Source organism: Mugil cephalus, chromosome 9, assembly GCF_022458985.1.
Source record: "Mugil cephalus isolate CIBA_MC_2020 chromosome 9, CIBA_Mcephalus_1.1, whole genome shotgun sequence".
Taxonomy (NCBI): Eukaryota; Metazoa; Chordata; class Actinopteri; order Mugiliformes; family Mugilidae; genus Mugil; species Mugil cephalus.
Window position 1 is genome coordinate 3,978,898 of NC_061778.1, and position 20,956 is coordinate 3,999,853.

The 20,956-nt window shown below is 41.9% G+C and overlaps 1 protein-coding gene across 11 annotated transcripts in view; it reads right to left on the reverse strand.

Moving 5' to 3' along the window:
• The window catches only part of ryr1b (ryanodine receptor 1b (skeletal)), a 75,601-nt gene that overhangs the window by 28,900 nt on the left and 25,745 nt on the right, over positions 1-20,956 (reverse strand). For 7 of the 11 annotated variants that reach the window (XM_047593420.1, XM_047593418.1, XM_047593414.1 and 4 more), the window contains exons 28-71: positions 20,324-20,879; positions 20,081-20,216; positions 19,806-19,966; positions 19,197-19,359; positions 19,025-19,111; positions 17,618-17,844; positions 17,038-17,482; positions 16,414-16,953; positions 16,127-16,327; positions 15,827-15,938; positions 15,197-15,343; positions 14,732-15,005; positions 13,813-13,930; positions 13,574-13,706; positions 13,346-13,440; positions 13,113-13,248; positions 12,843-13,026; positions 11,774-11,885; positions 11,567-11,687; positions 11,314-11,483; positions 11,002-11,222; positions 10,798-10,888; positions 9,854-9,994; positions 9,597-9,757; positions 8,784-8,862; positions 8,597-8,686; positions 8,296-8,436; positions 7,580-7,657; positions 7,415-7,490; positions 7,000-7,123; positions 6,803-6,918; positions 6,637-6,704; positions 6,418-6,539; positions 6,121-6,170; positions 4,478-4,538; positions 4,267-4,393; positions 4,055-4,163; positions 3,871-3,952; positions 3,138-3,268; positions 2,726-3,046; positions 2,341-2,581; positions 1,247-1,334; positions 1,042-1,134; positions 171-185 (exon numbers count right to left, since the gene is read on the reverse strand). In XM_047593420.1, coding sequence (XP_047449376.1) covers positions 171-185; positions 1,042-1,134; positions 1,247-1,334; positions 2,341-2,581; positions 2,726-3,046; positions 3,138-3,268; positions 3,871-3,952; positions 4,055-4,163; positions 4,267-4,393; positions 4,478-4,538; positions 6,121-6,170; positions 6,418-6,539; positions 6,637-6,704; positions 6,803-6,918; positions 7,000-7,123; positions 7,415-7,490; positions 7,580-7,657; positions 8,296-8,436; positions 8,597-8,686; positions 8,784-8,862; positions 9,597-9,757; positions 9,854-9,994; positions 10,798-10,888; positions 11,002-11,222; positions 11,314-11,483; positions 11,567-11,687; positions 11,774-11,885; positions 12,843-13,026; positions 13,113-13,248; positions 13,346-13,440; positions 13,574-13,706; positions 13,813-13,930; positions 14,732-15,005; positions 15,197-15,343; positions 15,827-15,938; positions 16,127-16,327; positions 16,414-16,953; positions 17,038-17,482; positions 17,618-17,844; positions 19,025-19,111; positions 19,197-19,359; positions 19,806-19,966; positions 20,081-20,216; positions 20,324-20,879 — 6,944 coding nt within the window. The remainder of the gene's footprint in view (positions 1-170; positions 186-1,041; positions 1,135-1,246; positions 1,335-2,340; positions 2,582-2,725; positions 3,047-3,137; positions 3,269-3,870; positions 3,953-4,054; positions 4,164-4,266; positions 4,394-4,477; positions 4,539-6,120; positions 6,171-6,417; positions 6,540-6,636; positions 6,705-6,802; positions 6,919-6,999; positions 7,124-7,414; positions 7,491-7,579; positions 7,658-8,295; positions 8,437-8,596; positions 8,687-8,783; positions 8,863-9,596; positions 9,758-9,853; positions 9,995-10,797; positions 10,889-11,001; positions 11,223-11,313; positions 11,484-11,566; positions 11,688-11,773; positions 11,886-12,842; positions 13,027-13,112; positions 13,249-13,345; positions 13,441-13,573; positions 13,707-13,812; positions 13,931-14,731; positions 15,006-15,196; positions 15,344-15,826; positions 15,939-16,126; positions 16,328-16,413; positions 16,954-17,037; positions 17,483-17,617; positions 17,845-19,024; positions 19,112-19,196; positions 19,360-19,805; positions 19,967-20,080; positions 20,217-20,323; positions 20,880-20,956) is intronic. The other 4 variants (XM_047593417.1, XM_047593422.1, XM_047593421.1 and 1 more) reach the window with 1 other exon arrangement.

Sequence of the window (20,956 nt, forward strand, 5' to 3'; positions counted from 1 at the left end):
TAAACTGTGTTTATAACCCAGGTTGTGTGTATGTATGTATGTATGTGTGTGAATATCGGGGTCCGGCTATAAGAAGTGTGGTAGTCCATAGGAGAGCTTGATGAAAAGTCTCCCCAAAACTCAGGGTGCCATGCGGTCAGCACAGCGCTCGTGCACAAACACAGTCTAACCTCTCCGTCTCCGGCCTAGTGGCCCAGCGTCCAACCCCGACCCAGGATATAAAGAGAAAACACAGTTAGCAACACTTACTTACTGTCCACAGACCACACACACTGCCACTTACATTGTCCTGGAAAAAGAACGTGATCAGTTACAAGAAAATTATTATCTTTAACCTCCTGAGACCCCGCGTCCTCATATGGGGACATTGAGTTTTAGTCTTTATCGCAGCTTATTTAAACCCGTTGTCCTCATTATTGGATGCTGTAGTCTGCCATCTAGTGGCAGCAAAGGGTCAATACACTAGTCGGTGTAAAACCATGCCAGACGATCACAGGACAGAAGTGGACGAGGCAGAAAACATCACTGAATTTTACAGTTGAAACTTATTTATTTATCATTATTAACATTTCTAGTTTGATATGACACACAAATTTAACAAATTTTATAATTTTTTACACCGCTAATTAGCAAGTACTCGTTTGAGGACGTCGGGACTTCATTGTTCTGTCATTGCGCAGCCATGTTCAGGTGTAAAAATAAATAAAATAAAGTTTTATGTTGTGTCACACATTGGGGTGACTTTATTTTAATACAAGTAATGAAATAATCCCCACATATGAGGAAAAAACTACTACTTCCTCTTCAAAGTTGAAGCTTAGATTTTATACGTCAGGTCTCAGGAGGTTAAATGATTGAATCATTTACTCTTCTACATAACAGCTTATAAAAAAAGAAAGAAATAGCTGGAATGGGTGTTGTTAGTGGAACATAAATTAATAGAGTTTAGTTTCTTAATGTGTTACAGATGAAGATGTGACGTGTCTGAGTCAAACTTCTAAATTAAAGGGCAGCGTTTTACTCCCGCTCGTCCACTCTTACCTTGCTCATTTTGCTCTTACTGTCAGCTGTCAGGAAGGACATGTTGTTGATCTCATTCATCACCACGAAGTTCTGCTCCTCCCTCTTAAAGTTCTGGAAAAACAGGGCAAGAGAAATGTTGAATGGCAAAAAAGAGAGAGACGGAAATCACTAAACGGGAGGAAATTAGGCAAAAAAAATAATAAATTATAGAGAGAGAACTCACATGAGATTTGGACCAGAATATAAAGACCTCTCCCACCATCCTGAAAAGTTCCTCTGCATCTGGGTCTGGACATGTCAACCACCTCGCTCTGCACAAAACACAAGTAGTGAATTGACTTAAACACTTAAATAAAGGTTTGTTAATCTGGGGCAAGAGTCAATTATTTTAAAGAAAACTTTTATTTTGAGGACAATCTTGGGTTTTGCAGATGAAATATTTATCTCCTTAGATACAGATTCTTTAAGTAGAATGACTTTGTTATTCTTTTCTGTTCTGTCACCCCCTTAACCAGGTGCTCATTTTATTTCTTTTATTTGTTCTTAATATTGAAATTTGTTGAAAATAATCTGATCACATACATTAGATTAGATTCGTTTCTAGTTTGCTCATTAAAAAGAATTCAAAAGTAAAGAAATGCATAAACAACTGAAAAAGAAACAAAACAGAAAAATAAAAATACTTCCAATAAGTAACATAAATTATTGTCAATGTTCAAAAAGGAGTCGGGGGAAGCAACACGCTCATCTGGCCCCAGTCCTTGTCATTATTAAATCAGATTAGTTTATATTAGATTATCATTGTAAATAACTATAACAAAATTTAAGCACAAAGATAAAAAACAGAGTTCATATAAAAGTATAAAAACTATAAAGACATAAATACTAAAAGATGATTCATGGTATTTGTACTCCACACACACTGAACACATACATGCAACAAACAAACAAATGAACATACAGTACCTAAAAGATATGCAGGGATCATAAATAAATAAATAAAATGTCACATAAGGTGGAGCAGTCCCAGTTTCTGCACAGGCCTCATGTTTTAGTGCATTATTTAGTGAAATAATGGCGTGTAGATAAAAACTACGTAACAGTCTGGTGGTTCATGTCTTAATTATCCGCTAGGTATCTGCAAACCTCATATGTATGTGTTCATAAAATCATGATGAACTGCTTCCTTTTGTCGCGCTATAAAGGTCTGACGACAGTTTTCATGCAGCTGACGTTCCCTCATGCACAAGTTTCCCTTCAGCCTCGTATATGAAAACACTATGAACAGCTTCACCCCCGTCTCTTAAGCTCAGTCACCTGTTATTGTCCACGTAGCGGATGAGCAAAGGGTAGAGAGCGTACAAGTCCCGGCACAGCACAGCGAACTCGTCGCGGATGGTCCCGTTTTCGCTGTCCACCTCCGTTTTGCCCTCCATGCGCAGATGGTCCTCCTCTGCCACCACCTTCCCCGAGCGCTTCTTCAGCTTCTCCATGGTGGGGATGAAGTGGGACTTGAGCATCTCTGGTTTGGCCCTGCTGACGATGGGCTGGGCGAACACTGGAGATGGGATCAAACAGCTGTCAGCAGTGGCAAGAGTGTTTCATACAAATAACACTATTTGACTCTATTTAACCTTTATATTCAGAAAAAAAATAAAAACCATCTCTCTGTCTCAGATCACCCGGCAGCATCGTGACTGACCTGCTAATCTCTTCATCCAGGAGGCCTCATCTATGCCCAGGTTGTTCACCACAATCTTCATGATGCTGCCCAGCAGCTGGTTGAGCTGCTCGGAGGTGACGGCCGTGCAGAGCTGGCCCTCCTGCTCCGGGAAATTCTCCGGGCCCCTCTCCCACCAGCGTGGGAGGTAGTTGCACAACATGGGCAGAGTGATCTCGATCACGTGGGGCATTTCCGTGTAGCGAGCGCCGGATTCGGCCAGGTCGTGGATCTCTTTCATCAGGATCTCCAGCTCTGGAATATCGGTGCACAGCTCCTCTACTTGGTTGGGAAGGCCCAGAACTGAGGAGGGATGGAGGAGACGGATGAAATAAAAGAGGTGGGAATAATTCGAAAAAGTTGATATGTGTAAGATAAAATTTAAAACACCCACTGGATCTCTCTCTGGGAGTCTTGGTCGTGTAGACAGAAAACGCGTTGAACTCATTCAGCGACGGCTCGAGGAAGGCGACTGGCATAGCAGCTGCTAAGTGAGCCAAACACTCGCCAAGAGCTGGTCGCTGTCTGCACGGGGAAAAAAAACAAAACAAGAAATGTCTGCATAAAACTGGAAAGCACATAAAAAACATTAACACTTCCTGCACTGCAAAGAAGGAATGTCAAGAAAGCATGAGAGACGAGAACTTTGTGCTTATTTTAAAGATTTTTGTCAAACATAGAAGCTTAACCCACTGGCAGATTCTTTTCTTAATAGAATAGAATAGAATAGAATAGAATAGAATAGAATAGAATAGAAAAACCTTTATTTATACCGACTATCCCACAATGGGGAAATTGCAGTTTGCAGCAGCAAACATAGGAGCAGAAAAATAACAAGAATAAAGAGTAGACTGTGTAAAAGACAAATAATAAGATAAAAAAAAAAGTGATGAATTGTAACAAAAAGTATTGAACTGCAAACAGACAGTGATTTCCAGATACAAGATGATTTGATTGAATATAAGAATATTTTGCTTTGCTTTCTAGTAATGCTGTTTTTGCAGTGTGTTAGAGTAGAGGTGGAAGCTGTTTGATGTTCAGAGTCTAGGCTATATAATTTAAATTAACTAACTAAATTTGTTTTGGACTTGTTGAGTATATCCACAGATGTTAGATCTGCTACTTACTTCTCTACATGTGGAGTCTTCACGGTGCCCAAAGAGTAGATGCTGCACATTAAGCGATAGCAGGATATTTGCAAGTCGTCCACTGAGGATGAGCGAAACAGAGGCTTTAGGTTTGTAATTTTATTTTATTTTTTTTGTGTGTGTCAATGAGTCATGAAGAACAAGAGAGAAGCGCTTTACTCACAGATGACATCATCTCCAAACTGGTGCTGGGCGATGTGGTCAAACAGAGACGTGAGGACTGGAAGCAGAGCGGTGGTGGTGTAGTTGATGTTCTGGGACACACCTTTAACCTACAGAAAGAAATATATACACCGTATATACACCGATAAGATGTAAGTCCACAGGAAAAATTAATTAATTTGCGTAATGTGCAAAGATAAATCTGCCTCTCGCCTGGTTTCGACTGGACACTTTGCCCAGCTTCAGATTCTCAACCATCTTCTCGATGTCATCTGCAGCGCTCTCAAAGAACTGACGCAGGCCGGCCTTCACGATCTCAGGACCCGACTTCATAACGGTCCTGGAAAAGGACACGGGAGAAGAGTTTACCTGCATATATAATCTGGGGGAGATGATGTGAGTGATGTGATGTGATGTGAGTTACCTGGCGTCCAGTGATCGTGAGAGGATGTGCAGACAGTTTACCACTGCACCTGCATCCGTTCCTGAAAACAGCACATCACTTTATAAAAGAGTTTTAGAAACTACTCGTTAATACTTTAAAACCATCCATTACAGTACTGTTACTTATTTGGCTGAAACAGGCATTTGTGAAACTATTAAAGCACATTTCTTAAGTGCGATACCACACAACACAGTTCGACTTGGGGGCACTTCTAAAGTGGAAGATCTGTCATACACAACGTGACACTGATAAGCCAAACTAACAGGCCCACTGTTATTTATTCGCTATGTCTACTGAGAACTGGCTGAATAAGAGTGTTAGAGACACATGGTGGTGAAAGGGGAGGTGAATGACAATAAAGCAGCTACTGCCTCAAATAAGCCAGGACAGGAACACGTCACGGAGCTGCAGTAAAGTACCATCTGTGGTCACCTGATATCATTACAGACATTCATGCTCTCACTCACAGACTGTATGAATATGGAACTGATCCTCTAAGGCGAAGCAAACCAGAGCCGTATATCAGAGAGAGTCTGTCCAACTAGAGAATGGACCGTCTGAGCGATCCCTCTATGCTGATTGGTTCTGAGCTGGTCACATGTTTCATGGGCGCCATGCTGGATACATCTAACCAATATTCACCCATAGAGAAGTGGCAATAACAGAGAATAATAAATTATCCAACAAGTAGTTTCCGACCAAGCAATTTTATTCAGGTCAATAAGACTTTATCCTTAACATGTAACTTTACCTCAGTTACTACTAAGTTATTATGGCTAACGTGCTAATGTTACAATGATAATACTAAATAACAGTAAGACTAGTTTAATGGTATTTCTAATTTTTCTGAGTAATTTTAAACTTTTAACGGTGATGGATGAAGACGGAGACTGAGGAGAAGGTAAACACAGCTCCATGACTGATGAGGTGATTGAGCTACAAAGCATTTTACAGGCTCATTTAAGATATTTAAAGGAAGTAGACGCTGGGATATTTAAGTGAGGACCTTTTACATATTGACAGACGTTGGTAATAACATTTATATGTAAATAAGTGACTTATTTCAACAACACATCGGCTCCCAGAGTTGGTCAGGCTCTCTCTAATAAACGGCTCTGAAGCCAAAGCGAGTACAGCCCCCCCCGGTGGTTGGCTGCAGGATTGTTTCAGTCATTTTAGGTAGTTACTATATTGTTGTTTTAGTTATGATATCATGGCTCCACTCTCGGACTGTACTGTGCAGACTCAAAGTCGGAAGACGCCGCTGCCCGTCTCCTCGTGAGAAAAACGTCAGTTTGGCCAATGCAATAACACATTTTCCATATTTATACAGTCCATGCTCTCACTTTAAGAGTCCCCATCTAGGCCTTATAAGCAGAAAATGACAACTTTTTTAAATCACAATACTGCAGAAAACATTAAAGCCAAGCAGAAGCCGAGCTAGAGAAAGAGAAGACTTGGTGAGGTGGGGAAGAGGAAACAGGAGCATGGGAGACTGAATGTGAATCTGCTGATTAGTAATTAAATGGGAAGGTAAGAAGGAAGCGAAGGGTTTATAGGAATAAAAACAGAGAGACAGAGAGATGGTGACAGGGCATGAAGCCACCATGCAATTTCCTTACCAAAAAGAGATACTCTGTGCCTCACCAAAGCAGCCAACTTACAGAAGATACTGAGGTAAGAGGAGAAAAGAGGAGAGGGAGGGAAGATGGCAAAGGGAAAAAAACGTTTCAAGTACACAGAAAGCAAAAGGGGAAAAGGAAATAATGGATATTGCACAATAGAGGAGGAGATGGAGGAACGTGGCAGAAGGAGAGGACAGACACCGTCCTTAAGGGGAGGTACATGGTAAACATTTAAAAATCACATAATGCAGAGAACCAAGTATGTTAAATACGCCTTTAGGCTACTGAGGATACCTGGCAATCATCTCCTTCTCCTTGTTGGAGGAATGTCCACCACTGCCCAACACTTTAGCAGGAGTGGAGAGGAAGTACAGGCAGTGGTTCTTGAAGTACTGATTCACCAGCGGCAAGAGGATCTATAGTAATAATAAAAAAAGAAAAGAAGATTAAATACTCATGACAATAAAATATAATGACTAGATGACAGAAGAATCTGAAGAATATGAAGCTCACCTTGGCGAAGAATTTAATCTCCTGTTCATGTGGTGACTTCTCCACTCTACCACTGCTAACAACAGCCTCTGTTTAAATAAATAAATACATAAAAAGAGAAGGAAGTCACTCCAAAACAACTCCTAAATAGATGGCGCTGATAGAAGCCTCTCAACGTATACAGTACCAAGATGAGCGATGAACTCCTGGGCGATGTCCATCCATTTGAGAAGCTTCTGGAGGAAACCGTAGGCGAAGCGCTTCTCGATGGAGGAGATGTCCTGCTCCATGTCCTTCATACCCCTGAGGGTGGAAGAAAGACGGTGAAGACAGAACGAAAGTGTACAGAAACACTGATCTGTAACTCTGAGACATCCAGCTCACCTTGTCACAGCGTATCCATTGAGCTGGAGGAACTTGAGAAGGTCCTGAGCTTTCTCCCTGTCCCGGGCCTTCTCCTTCGCCGTCAGGGTGTCGTAAGGCACAAGCAGCGGATGAGTGCCACCACCTAACGGTAAAAGAAGTTACACTTGGAACAAACTAGCACATTACTTATTACTGTAACTTCAAAGTAATTAGTTATGTCTTTGAATTATAAGGCATTACATTACTTTTGCATAACTTTCACCAACACAACTTCATTAATTGAATGAATTTGGGGTTTAAAATCAGCTGTAAAGCACATTTGTACTGAGTAAAATATTTACAGTAATTGCATTCACTTTGTAAATCCCAACACTGCTAGCAACTATCATAAAAAACACATTTCAGCAACCAAAAAAAAAAAAAAAACAGTTGCCTTTGGATTGCAGCTCCAACTTCTTCTTCCTGCCCCAGGTGTTGTGGTAGTTCTCAGCCAGCTGCTCAGCCATAGACTGCACAGAGAGAGGGTGAGAGTAATTAAGTTTTCTTGCACATATCTATGTGTGCAATATGAGATATATCAGTGCATTGAAATACATACCTGAAGCTCTCTGGACAGGGCCATTCCAGCGATGTCTATTGGCTGTGGGTTGTAGCCGTGACTGGGATCATAAGTGGCCTGAAGACAAAAACAGAACATAAATAAAACAGCGTTCATGTGAGCTTCCAGTTATTGTGTCCAGTAAAAAATACAGGAAGAAGCCAAATTAGATAAAAACTCTAATATATATCCAAAGGGTGGATGGCTTCCCTGATTGGTTAAATCATTCTTCTTTATGTTCATTGTAGGGAAGCCAACTGCAATACCGCGTTTGGCCATGTTACATTTAGGGGGCGCTGTTTCACAAATCATAAAATCCTCAATAATTAGAGAAGCGAAACAAGGAAGAGAAGAAGTGACACAACAGAGATTTGCTGAAAGTGTTGAGAAGATTTTTTTTTTGTTTGTTTAATGTCAGTGACAAAAAAAGAGAGAGGAAGCTTGGCTCCCACTGCTTCACACGTCAACATACTGATTATTAACAGGCAGAGCAGCTGAGTTTGATATTACTGCAAAACATTCACATATGAAATCACATTTTTTCAGATTTGATGGGGGATCAGTATGAAAAAAATCAATGCTCTTTCACTCTAGACGAGTAAGTGAGACATCAGTGCATTTCTGTTGCACATATGTAAAAACCGTCCTTTCCAATAAGGCCAATCAGAGCACACAGCATCGGAAATTCTCCAGAATAATGAATTCTTCTCTTGTACCTGAGCGGTTTGGGAGATCTTGCGCGTGGCCGCCTTCTTCTCAACTTCTCCCTCTCCATCCCTGGCTTTCTCCAAGGTCCACTCCCAGGCCAGCATGGCTTTGATGGATTCCTTAATGGGCCAGCGATAGATCTCCTTGTCCTGAGAAACAGAAAGGATGAACAAGGAGACTTTAAATAATACATTTTTTTTTTTTTTTTTAAATGAAATTCATGAAATAAGAGATGAGAGTTTCATGGATTAGTAATTATACACAATTTTAATTTTAGTTCAGTCCCTGTGTGCAGACTGAAATCATCACCTTCTCGGAGAATGTTTTGTACGGCCGGAGCATCGGGTGAGTCTTTGCGTTCTCGTCTAACACCTCCCCATAGGTCCAGTTGTTCTGAATCTGAAAAATTGATTTGACAGTTGAAGCATGACTAGAAATCATCATCATTATTATAATCAGCAGTTTTTTAATTTGTTTGCTTTTATATGTGACTGACCTTTTCAAAAGCCCATTTGTCGTGGGTGTGTTCTGCATACTTGTTGATAAAAGCATCCAGCCTTTCTGGGATGATGGTGCTGTGGATAAATTAACAGATATTTAATACTGAACAGTTTAACTAAACTTAAACTTATGAGTGTGACCCCAGAAAAATCCACTTTCCTGATGAATATTCTTTCAAGCCTGGTTCTCCAGTATCATATAAGTTTCAGATATTATTCTATTAGGAGATTAAAATAATTCATTCTAAATATTTAAAATGATCTGCACAACTACAACTAATTATCATATATAGCAGAATCTTCCAGTAGCGTTAAAATAGGATGATGATAGAAACTTAATGTGACATCGAGACTTTAAATGAGACTTTTCCTATGTTCTGTAATGGTACATTTATAGCAAGGCAGTATTTAAACTAAGAAAAATGGGTTCTTTCCATCTGCTCTGGAGATCCTTTTGATATCTAACCTTTTATAAGGTTAGATATTAATAACCTTAGTCTATAAGGTCGTTTGGGGAATTAAATTTAATGCTTTAATGCTTTGAAGAACCATAGACGTTGTACTTGTGGCTGTGTGTGAAAAGATATATATTTTATTTAAATAATGGTATTTTGAAACTACTTTTTATAGACAGCTTTTTCAAAGTAATGTAATTATAATTAGGAAAAACGTTGAAGACTCCCGCCCTGTGGCATCAACACGAAGAACCACTTTTGGTTCCAATCTGAACCTTTATTTTTACGGGTGCATAATGTATTTATAGTTCTTTTTCTGTAGGTCACTGTGTTTTGAAGTAATCTTCCTCTCACTTGGTGGTCTCCACTGGTTTGGGATCAAAGTTGCCCTCAGCGTCCACCGAGGCTTTTTTCTCAGTGTGAGAGTAGGTGGCGTCCACGTAGTCGGGAGGGATGGCTCCGGCTATGGCACAGAGGCAGGGCATGGCGATCTTAAAGAGCTCAGCGTCAAATTTCTAGGGTTGGAATTGACATCGGGGGAGAAGTCGAGTTAATATATATGCATGAGCTGAAACCATGTGAAACTCTATAAAAAAAAGCTCGTCTCTCACCTTGTGTGCCAGTGATTCAAAGATTCCCCAAAAGAGTTTCCGGGAAAGATGCAGCTCCTCCTCTGAGGTCACCCCGAAATTCGCCCATCCGTTTGGTAAACAGTAGTACTTCCAGCAGCGCTCGTAGTGATTGGTCAACAGCTGGAAGAATTAAATCAGTGAAATGACCGACAACTATGTATGTATGATGTATGATATGCAGTAGGATCATTATATAATTGCGTTTTGTCTGTTTTCAGGCCTAAAATCAACATGGCCGCCTATAACCAATCACCACATGGCATTTTTACGGAAAGATTCTTCTAAATATTATATATACAATTGAGTCAACTGAACTGAAATTGAAAGTTATTTATAAATATATTGTAGTGACACTGTTGACATGCGATAAATCCACACTTGACTCACACACAATACTTTATATTAAATAACTAAGAACGAGGAGGAAGAACACACCCTGTTAACACACTTCCTTGTAATGTCATGTGTTTGTAAATGGCAACTTAGTTGGAAGTGATTTCTCGGACAAAAATATAATATAATTGGCACAAATATAATTTGTTATTTACCATATAAAATTGTATATATTGCAAGAAGACACCAGCTAACTAGCCTAGCCAACAGCAGCAGGTAAGAAGTGACGGGACATGAAAAGGAACTATTGTTTATTATAATTTTAGTTAATTAGAAGGTGGTTGCTATTACATTTGGACGGTTATTTAGTGACATTTTAGTGATATCTAGTCATATTTGTATTAATAAGAGATTGTTTCCATAATAAAAATTGTGGATTTTGTAAAGACATGATAAGACATGAATAAAAATGTATGGAAGATATATCCCATGGACTTCAAAAGTCCCTCAATTATTATATATTGACCCAGTACTTGCAGAAAAATGAATGTGTGTTTATCTAAATTTAAATAACACTATAACTGGCAAACCTTGAGAGGCATCTTTGCGTATTCGTTGAGGATGGGGACGTCAAACACCAGCCTTCTAAGCAGATGCTGAAGCATGGAGGGTCGAAGGTACCTGTGAGTGTCACCAAAGAGGTTAAACTGGTGAAATGATTCCACTTTTATCATAGTTATTCATCAACACAAAGACTATTAAGGTTCTAAGTACAGTGTGTTTTTAGTACTGACTTGCAGAGCGACATGAGACACTCTTCAATAACGTCCCTCTGAGCCTTGGTGAGGGCTCGGCCGCGGGACAGACGGTAAATGGTGTGGAGCATGGAGTCGATCATGATGGCCCGGTGGTCTGTCCCAGCAAACAGAGGCGCACACTTGGTGAGCAGAGGCAGAACAGCCGAACAGAGGTAGCGGTTCAGAGCCAAGGCCATTTCAGTTGTACTGAACGCCACCTATAACCAGAGAAGACAGAAAGCTGTTCGTATATGACGTAACACCAGACAGATGGCTCCAAATCCCAAATCATTTTTTTCTCCTACTCACCGTATCCAAAGAAGCGGAAGCTCTCATGTCAGGCAGGAAGCCAACCTCCAGGACGTGAAGCAAGAAGTCCTGGTTTTCGATGCCATACACTCTGTCAAGGAACAGCACCATGGAGGCCTTGTGGTCTGGCACAAAACTGGCCGACATCTTGGGCTCAATAATCTGACCATCTGTGGTTTGGACAGAAGAAGTCATACATCCTGGAAGATGCCACACATTCCCACATTTTGTACATTATATTTACTCATCTCACCTTTGCCGTAGGCGGGGATCTGCACAGGTAAGCTGATAACTCCCACCAGGTCCTCTATGGGCACCAGAGACCTCAGGATGGCCCTGATTCGCAGAGCTTCACCCTTTCCTGCTTGGATCAGCTGTCGACACGAACAATCATCCCCATCAACTGGACGACCACATCCCCGAGGCTTGAAAGAAATCTTTGTGTTAAAAAGCTACTCACATGCATCTCTGGGGCGCAGCGACCCAGCAGATCGATGAGGGCTGAGTAGAACGACATGATGGCATTTCCCAAATGCACGCGGTTCTCCTCGTGTTGTTCTTCCCCACCAAACCTGCCAATTAAGAAAACATACTGTGCTCACCACTGCTTTGGAACTATAGCACCGGTCAAACGTTTTACAACAGCATCAGTTTCCTCTGGTATAGTTGTATAGCAAGATAATGACCCAAGCTTTAGTCCAAGCTGTACCAGAACTACCTCAGGATAAAAACATAGGTACTGCAGGAGGTCGCAAAATCTTTTATATATTTTTAAAATTTAAATTTCTTTCTATACACATTAACATGAATCCAACTTATTTTAGTAAATGGATAAACAGAGGCAGAAGATGTTACTTTTCAGTCGGAGATACGTGTCAATCTAAGCCTCCTGTACACAGTAGGCCCCGCCCCTATCGCAGCCGAGCCAATCAGAAGGTCGCATATTAAACGCCGACTCTGTCAGGTTCCCTGCTATTGGCTGAGAGTCCCCAGGTGAAATCTACGCTGCGATTTTAGCAGATGAGAAGCTAGAAGTGGAGCTATATATATATATAAATGACTATTTTAACCTGTGTATTATTTTTACAGATTAATATTTTATGCAAAATGTTAATGATGATGTATGTTTATAAATAGCATTAAGCTGAGTTTAACCCCATGGAGCTGGTTTGTGATGAACTGGACAGAGGAGTGAAAGCAAAGCTCCCTACAAGTGACACACATTTCTGGGAACTTCTGCAATAAAAAAAAAATTGGGAAGAACTTTCTGAAAAATATTTGATTTCCATTTTTAGAAAGAAAAATGTCACAAGTGTGTTCACAAAGATGGTTACTTTGATGAGTCCAATGTTTACAATATATTTATGGTTATATATATATTTTTTAAACTTCAATTGTGCTTTTGGTCTATGCTTTCATTTCAGAGTAAAATGAGACATTAAAGTGCTACATTTCAATAAAATAATTAGTATATATAAGTATACAATACAAAACAAGGGTGATGACCTAATCGGTGACTAAACCCTTACATGAAGCGTCTGTCTTTTTTGACGGTGGGTCCGTCTCTTGCTGGATCCTCTGATATCTTGATGGCCTCCTCCATGGCTGCCAGCAGACCATTCCCCCCCTCTCCTCTCAGGGCCGGGCCGAAGCACTCTGGGCGACGGATGAGCAGACGCACCACAACGTTGGCGTTCTCCTCCACGCTCTCACCTGAGAGGAGCAGGTGTGCAAATATTAGCAACGCTAAAGCTCAAAATACGATCAAAATACAGCATTATGTGAAAATGGTGGCTGACCATTGACAAAGACAGCAAAGCGGAGGAAGTCCAGGTATCGCTCTCCTCCGCAGGGGTTCCAGCCGATATCCGGGTAGCCCTTAGACAGCAGCATTGGACACATCTGCAGCCCACAGCCCGCCAGGTACGACACCACCTAAACCACCATGCAGGCGAAGGACAACAAGAATGATTTAAGCAGAAGGTCCCACTTCACCCACGCTTGTGTTTTACTCTCTTTTGTTTTCTCCAACCATTTCCAGGTCCTGCTCTTGCAAGGCCAAAGCCAGCTCATTGTTGTCAATGCAGGAGGCGGCAGCCACATCCAGAGGTGTGGATCCACGCATGCCTGCAATAAACAGCATAAATGCAGTGAGTATCCTGAATGTTTGCGTTTTGAGAACATGTTTTCCTATTTTTATTTGACTAGAAATTAAATCAATCGTTTTGAAAGAAAAGATTTAAAACGTGTAAACACTGACCCAAGCCAATGCCGCTGTTCTGCAGCAGATAGTTGAGATGGTCAAACATAGAGCGCTGGTTCTGTCTGCTGATACGACAGAAGTAGCAGAGGAAACGGCAGCAGTTCGTCACCATCTGAGGGAATCGAATCTCCTGGGGGAGGAAATGTAAACATCTTTGTCAGATCTGCCTTACGTGGGCTCAGCTACAGTACATGTATGTACATATATCCCCCTGAATTGCAGATGTTAACAGTTACCTTTGAGTCTCCACCTCCACCCAACACGTTGACCATCACCTCCATGACAGTCTCGTGCATACCCAGGGCTCTCATCAGATTGGGGTGTTGATAGAACAACTTGTTGTTCATGATATTCCTGAAAAAAAAAAATAACAAAAAAAATCCTTAGAGTTAGAAGTCAGGAATTGGTTAAGTTGTGATGACAGATTAGAAAACACAATAACCTCCTGAGACCCAGCGTCCTCAAATGGGGACGTTAAGTTTTAGGTTTGTGGCAGCTTCTTATTCTGCTTCATTTAGACTTTTATGCTCATAACTAGTTGGTGTAAAAACATGGATTCATTCTGCAGACGATCACTTAAGAAAAATGGACAAGGTACAAAAACTCATCAGATTATAGAGCTGAAACATTTTATGTTTATTAACTTTTTTAGTTTAATATGAAAAGCAAATTCTATCAATAGTAACAAGCTATAACTTCAAGAATTAGCAAGTACTCAATTTAGGACATTTGGACTTCATTATTTGCAATTCTGCTTAACAATTTTATATTTTGTTACATATTGGTGACTTTATTATGATACTGAGTAAAATAATCCCTGTGTCGACACAAAAGGACATAATTTTTCTCCAAAACCCACTTCCTGTTCAAAGTCGAGGCTTAGTTTCTTTTTTGCTGTTTTTCTTGTCCTACTGATCCTAAACCAACAAAAAAGCTCTGGTTTCAGGAGGTTAAAGTCTAGAGACTCGGTCATGGTCACTCCATGTTTTCAGGCTTTCCATCTTGTTTTATCCTGAGGTAGTTCTGGTTTAGCTCGGACTAAAGTTTTGGGTCTTACTGCAGAATGAAGCCCTGACCAACTATACCAGTGCTGGTTTAAAACTTTTGACCGGTAACATTACAAAATATTTAAAAAAAAAAGTGTCCCATACTGACCCGATGCTCTGGATCATAAGCCGCTCCTCCTCTGGACCCATCTGGACAATGAGCAGCGAGCGGATCTGTCCTAGACACTCGAGAAGGTCCATGGTGTCCTGAACGGACACGGCGTTGATGGCGTAGGCTTTGGGCAGCGCTCGGATCAGCTCGCCCAGGTTATCGTACTGTCTGTGGAGCAGGCTGAACATGAGACGCACCAGCTCAGGGTTCTGGATGAACGACTCCTGGGCCCAGTGGATCATAGTGTGAGAGATCAGTTCCTGGAGGGTGCCTGGGTGAAGGGAGCAAAACATCTGACTGTCACAGAATGGATTTCATATAAAATTAGTCAATGACGGCTATTTAACATGGACATTGTTCTTACACTCAATTAGTTCAAAATGACTTAAAACCAGGTTTTAACAGAGATTACTCAAGAAAAATCCAGATCAGGTTTATCCATTATCAAGCTGTTAATCTTACTGGGTTTTGCCTCTTCTTCAACCTCTGGCTTCTCCTCCTCCACCTCCTTCTTGCGCAAGCTTTTAACCTTGTCCACCAGACTAAGGAGTCTGCCTCTCAGTGACGTGTCCACCTCCTCCTCCTCTGCCTCCTCCTCAATATGTATACCTATATGTAAAAAAAAAAAAAAAAAAAAAAAGGAATTAACGTAATTAAAAAACAGAAGAGGAAAATAAGAATTATTTACACATTCGGATAATAAAAATGAAACCAGATGCACAAATAAATAACATAAATAACTTCTCACTAGAGATCGACCGATATGGATTTTTTAGGACCGATACTAATACCGATATTTTTAAATCAGCATTGACCAATGGCCGATACATGCTGCCGATATTCTGAGCCGATATTTGGAGCCGATACAGCTTTTTCTCCCTCCATTTACATGATAAAAATGACAAAATGCTAACAAATGTTATAAGTCCCAGTTTAACCAATATCATAAACATTTATTGAACTCAAAGAAAATAAATATAGATAAATAGATCTTTGGTTGGTAACCATTTATTTAATTTTTTTATTATTTTTTTTTTTAAATAAAAATCAGCAAAAGAAATATATATATATATATCAATTTCCACTTCTCACCGCAATGAAGCAGGAGGTCGTTGTGGAAATATGACAAAGTCTCCCGCACGTCCTCCGGCACTGGACACTCTTCGTCCTCTGGACCGTGTTTAAAGTTAGTCAACAGAAGAACCTTGAGAGAGAACAAAGAGAAAAAGAAAAGAATCAGTACATTTTGTCCATTTGTAGTACATTGGTCTGCATTATTTATGAGTTATTGGCAGCACTTTGGGTCCTTTGCAACTCTACAAATAATTATTTATTTGTTATGCTATGACACAGCATATTAGCAGTGTTGTGAGTAAAAACACTCATTGGTACCTGGTCATGTGGCGGAGAGCGGAACTCGCGGGTCTTGCGTGCGGTTTCAGCAGCAGACATGGTGAAGGCTTTCATCAACAAGTTGTAACGAACGCGCTGGTTATCCTGAATGCCGTGGACGAACTGGTCAGAGTAGGCAACAATGGCTTCCACTCTGTGTCTCAGCTCGCAGTCGCAGAAGTACTGCAGGAGGGTGCACATCTGGAAGAGGGAGATGAGATGAGAACGGGAGTTTGTGATGAATGAGTTAGTTCTGGAGATGGATGGAGTTGAAATATCACACTAACCTGCAGTTTGACAGACTCTGGCAGCTTCATCTGCAGCAGCCCCTCCTCCAGACCTTCCTCCTCCTCCTTCGCTTCTTCTTCACCAGCCTCCGCCTCCTTCTCCTCCTCTGCTTTCTCCCCATCCACCTTCTGCCCCGCGGCGCCTCCCTCCTCCCCTGCCACCCCTTCTCCCTCCTCCTTAGGTTCCTCCTCAAGCTCTTTCTCCATCTCTTTCAGCTCCTCCTCCTCCTCGTCGCCCATCCCTTCGTCCTCAAACTCGGCGTCCTCCTCGTCTTCCTCGCCTTCAGCGGCTCCACCCTCCGCGGCTTTCTCTTCCTCTTCCTCCTCCTCTTCCTTCCCGCTGAAAACGTTGGGGTCGATCATCTTCAGGATGTGCTTGGTGTCCTCGTCGTTGAAGATGCCCATGATGAGGAGCGTGCTGATCAGCTTCAGGATTGGGACAAAGTGGAACTCCACGCTGCCTCCTACTGGATCCCTCATGGCCTGGCTACCGTCCAGCACGGCCTCTGTTAACATGCTAATTGCTCTTGTTTTCAGGTCCTGCAGAAGCAAAACAAAACATAAGCAAAAGGCAAAATTTTTACCCCATTTTTTGCTCCAGTGCACGTGCTTCTTGATTCTTACCTGCAGAGGGAAGACAGGACTTAGGGTGTACAGATCAGGGTCTGTACCGACAAAGTTGATAGATGAAAAATGCAGCTTTGGCCGTAAACAGGTGGTGAGGCCAACGCCGGGAAGAGAATGGGCCTTCTTTAAATCGGGATAGAGATGGATGCTGAGGGTCTCTTCGGTCATGGGGACGATGAACTCCCTGTTGGTTCCCAAGCGCGCCCGTTTGGCCGACTCCAGGTGAATGCTGATGAGCAGGTCGTAGTAGCCGCTGCGGAGAGGTCCGGGCAGGTAGGTGTTCTCAGTGGCGTAGAAGAGCTGGGATTCGTCCACGTGGCTGCACAAAGCGTGAGCCACTCGGTTGTTGCCAAGCGCACACACGGCGCAGTAGAGCATGAGCGTGTGGTAGTGGAACTTCATCAGATCCAGACGTTCTGACAGCTCCAGGATGTCAATGCATCTGTGACAAGGACACAATCAAAGATCAATACTTTCTCTGCACTCTTTGCAAGACACTCTCTCTGCAAGACTTTCAACAAAAATTCCAATGCATCAGTGCATCATGTTTAATTGTCGTAAGGCTTCTGTTCCTGACCTGTTCTCCTCTGGGATGTGCAGCGCCATCATGATGAGAGGCTCAGTACACTCCACCATCCAGCCCAACCTCTCACTCACTCTGCACACCTCGGGGTTGAGGAAGTGATTGGGCATCCGGCTCCAGATGACCGGGGTCAGCATCTGGACGTCCAGCCTGGGAGGGCACTGTGGCACCGGGTTGTTACGTTCACTGCGGAACATGGCGGCGGAGATGGGCATGATGTTCTGATGTGAGAAACGAAGGAGGGGGAGGTTTACAATCACACACACAAAAAGAGTATAGTGAATAATTAGTTTTGACAATGTGAAGAAACAATGTATGAAAAGTAGTGTCTGTGCCAAATATCTTTTCCTGTTATTAACGTATATTTAGTAACAAGCAGAAAATCAATGCAAAAATACCAGACACAGAAGAATGGTCGTTATTTGGTCATGGATTTCTTTCAAAAAGGACAAAGACACTTATTGATTTTCATTTTAAAATTAGAAAACTGAAATTGAAATTCAAGGCATTTTTTCCTACCAGGGTCAAGAATGGATACAAAAACTAACTTATAAAAATTGTTCTATTTTCATTTTCTAAAAATAAAAAATTAAATCATTAGAGGACAGAAACAAAAAAGTGCCCATTTTTTCATATTCCGCAACCAGAAGTTGATATTTTCAAAGTAAGAGCACGGTGTATGAGGACGGTGCTGTGTTTATGGCAAGAGCACCCAAATATATGACTTCTGTCTTTGGTTTCTCTAGCTAGTCCAGGCTAAAACGTCTTTGGAGCTTGACTCTGACATGATTTTTGCATGCACAACAAAACAAGGCTTAATGTTAGCTAGTAATTAACTGTTCCCTGATTATATGTAGTTATTTGTTTTTACCTGAAATATGTGGCTTAGTTTTTCTGAAGTTATGTTCTCTTCCCTGAGACTCTTTTATTGTTTATAAAAACAACGTACTGATCCACGTCCATCAACCTCTGTTACGCAGCGGCAGTCGCACAGTATTAAAAAAACGACGCTTTTTTGTTTTTTTTGTCTTCTAAAGATTTTATTTTTTGTTTTTAGAAACCGAAAATTAAAAGCAAGTGTTTTTTAAAGTTTTGTTCATCCATTCTCGACTTTGACAAAAAAGAAAAATGCCTTGAATTTCAATTTTAACTTCTGAATTTTAATTTTTAATGCATTTTCTGGACAGATTATTCAATGACCAAAACACACACCGACCGAATGACAACCTTTGTCCCATTTTCAAATCCTTTGGGGAAGGAAAGTGTTGGACACTGACCCATTTTTCCAGACCACCTACAAGGGTTTAACCTACGTTATCATGTTGATCTGAATAAGGATGAGAGCTAGTACACTTCCAGAATATTTTAAGCGAAGGCAGCCGTATAAAAATAGCGTCTGACCTTCAGTTTGCCCAGCTCCAGCTGTGCCATGTTCTGATTGGAGGGTTGGATGAAGACGGCCGGGAAGAGCTTGGTGTTGGGCTCCACCTGAAACAACACAACACACCTCTGGTTTTACAGCTCCGCTAAAACAATAACAACTCATTCACACTTGCTGAAGAGGAGTCCTCACCTGGTAGAAGGTGTTGATCTCCTTTCCATTGGCTGTGAAGGTCATGAGGCCTGTTGCCAGGTCGACCAGGCAGCCAATCACCATGTCCTCCTGACTGAAGCGGGTCGTCTGATTGCTGACCAGGTCCCCTCCCCAGACCATGTAGCAGTTACTGTGCTTCATACTGCAAGGAATTAGCAAACATGAAACCCTTATAACCCATAAGATCATCAGCTATGGGTCCCTACATATGAGCTGGGATCTGCTCAAGGTTTCTTCCTGTTAAAACTGAGTTTTTCCTTGGTACCTTGGAGGTTGCAGGCTGGTTTTTGTAAAGTGTCTTGAGACAATTTGTATTGTTATTGGCGCTAAATAAATGAATTGAATTGAATTGAATCTCAATTGAAATCTGAATCTTCTGAATCTTACATTGCTACACCAGTGACACGCAGATCAACGAATAAAAAAGTGTTTTGAAGACTGGTTGGCTCAGAATTTTCTTCCCCCATATATCACACCATACGCGAGAATATAAGAAGCAGAAAACAGCACAAACCTCCACTTCGTTTGATCTTTTGTCCTCAAAAGTAAAAGCAAATAAAATACTGTCTACGTGCGGGAAAGACCAACCTGTCATGAATGTTGCCTCTGTCGTCTCCAACAGTGACGGTGACACTGCGCACTTTGGAGAGGTCAAAGGTCGGATCGTACTGGTGGTAGTCCGGAGTGACCCAACCGATCCACACAAGAGAGGGCTCCTGGCCAGCAAAGATCCTCACCGAGTAGTAATACTGACAGTAGAAATGGAGGATGTGAGATGTTTTGCTCATGTCGTCATGTTTTTTTTGTTTTTTTTTTACACGTGCTATGAACTAAATATGAACAGAGAATGGTGTTTATCTCACAGTGGTGGTATTCAGGATGATCTCAGGGTCATCTCGGTCATCAGGGACCACGTCTTCCACCAAACGTGGAACCGCTGGAGGCGCAGGAGGAGGAGCCAGGGGCGTCATGGCCGCCTTCTTGGCTTTGGAGAAAAATCTGTGGCGTGCAGAAGATAAAAGAAATGAAGTAGAACCAAAGGTTCAGCCCTTTACGCTTTACATACATCTTCAAAATGCTTTTGCTGTTCCACAAGACACACTCACCCCCTTTTCTTTCCCTTTTCTGACACTGTATCTTTCTCATTTTCCACAGAGATCTCCTTAGCAACCGACGGCTCCTTCTTGTCCTCCTCCTGCTCCTTACGACTGGCAGACTTCTTCAGAATTTCAAACTCAGAGTCCGGCTCCACGACCACAACCTCTTCCTCCGGTATGGTGAGGGGGTGGGTGAGAAGGGTGGTGCCGGTCGGGATCTTGAAGGTCTCGTGGAACTGGACGGGCATGCTGAGCCTGAGGAACATCATGTCGGTGTTGGCGTTCTGCGACCCGAACGTCTTATGAGTCAGCTTTAGACAGGGGGCGCTGTCCACCGTCCCGTCCACACGGGAAACCTCAATGTGATTGTGATCGATGGGTACAGGCACAAACTGGGGCAAACTTTTACTGAACCACATGGTGATGTCTCGCTTCATGTTGATGGCAAAAGGTTCAAATCCCTCCTGCAGGCCACAGATGGCAAAATAGCGAAGGCTGCTGACGTTCTGCCCAAGGTTAATCCTGCCCACTTGAGACAGGCCCAGTGCACACACAGGGATGAAACCTGAGGCGTACGACCACAGGAAGGAAGCAGTTAGATTACGGAAACAGGTTTTATGGTGCATGGTCCATTTGTAGTTA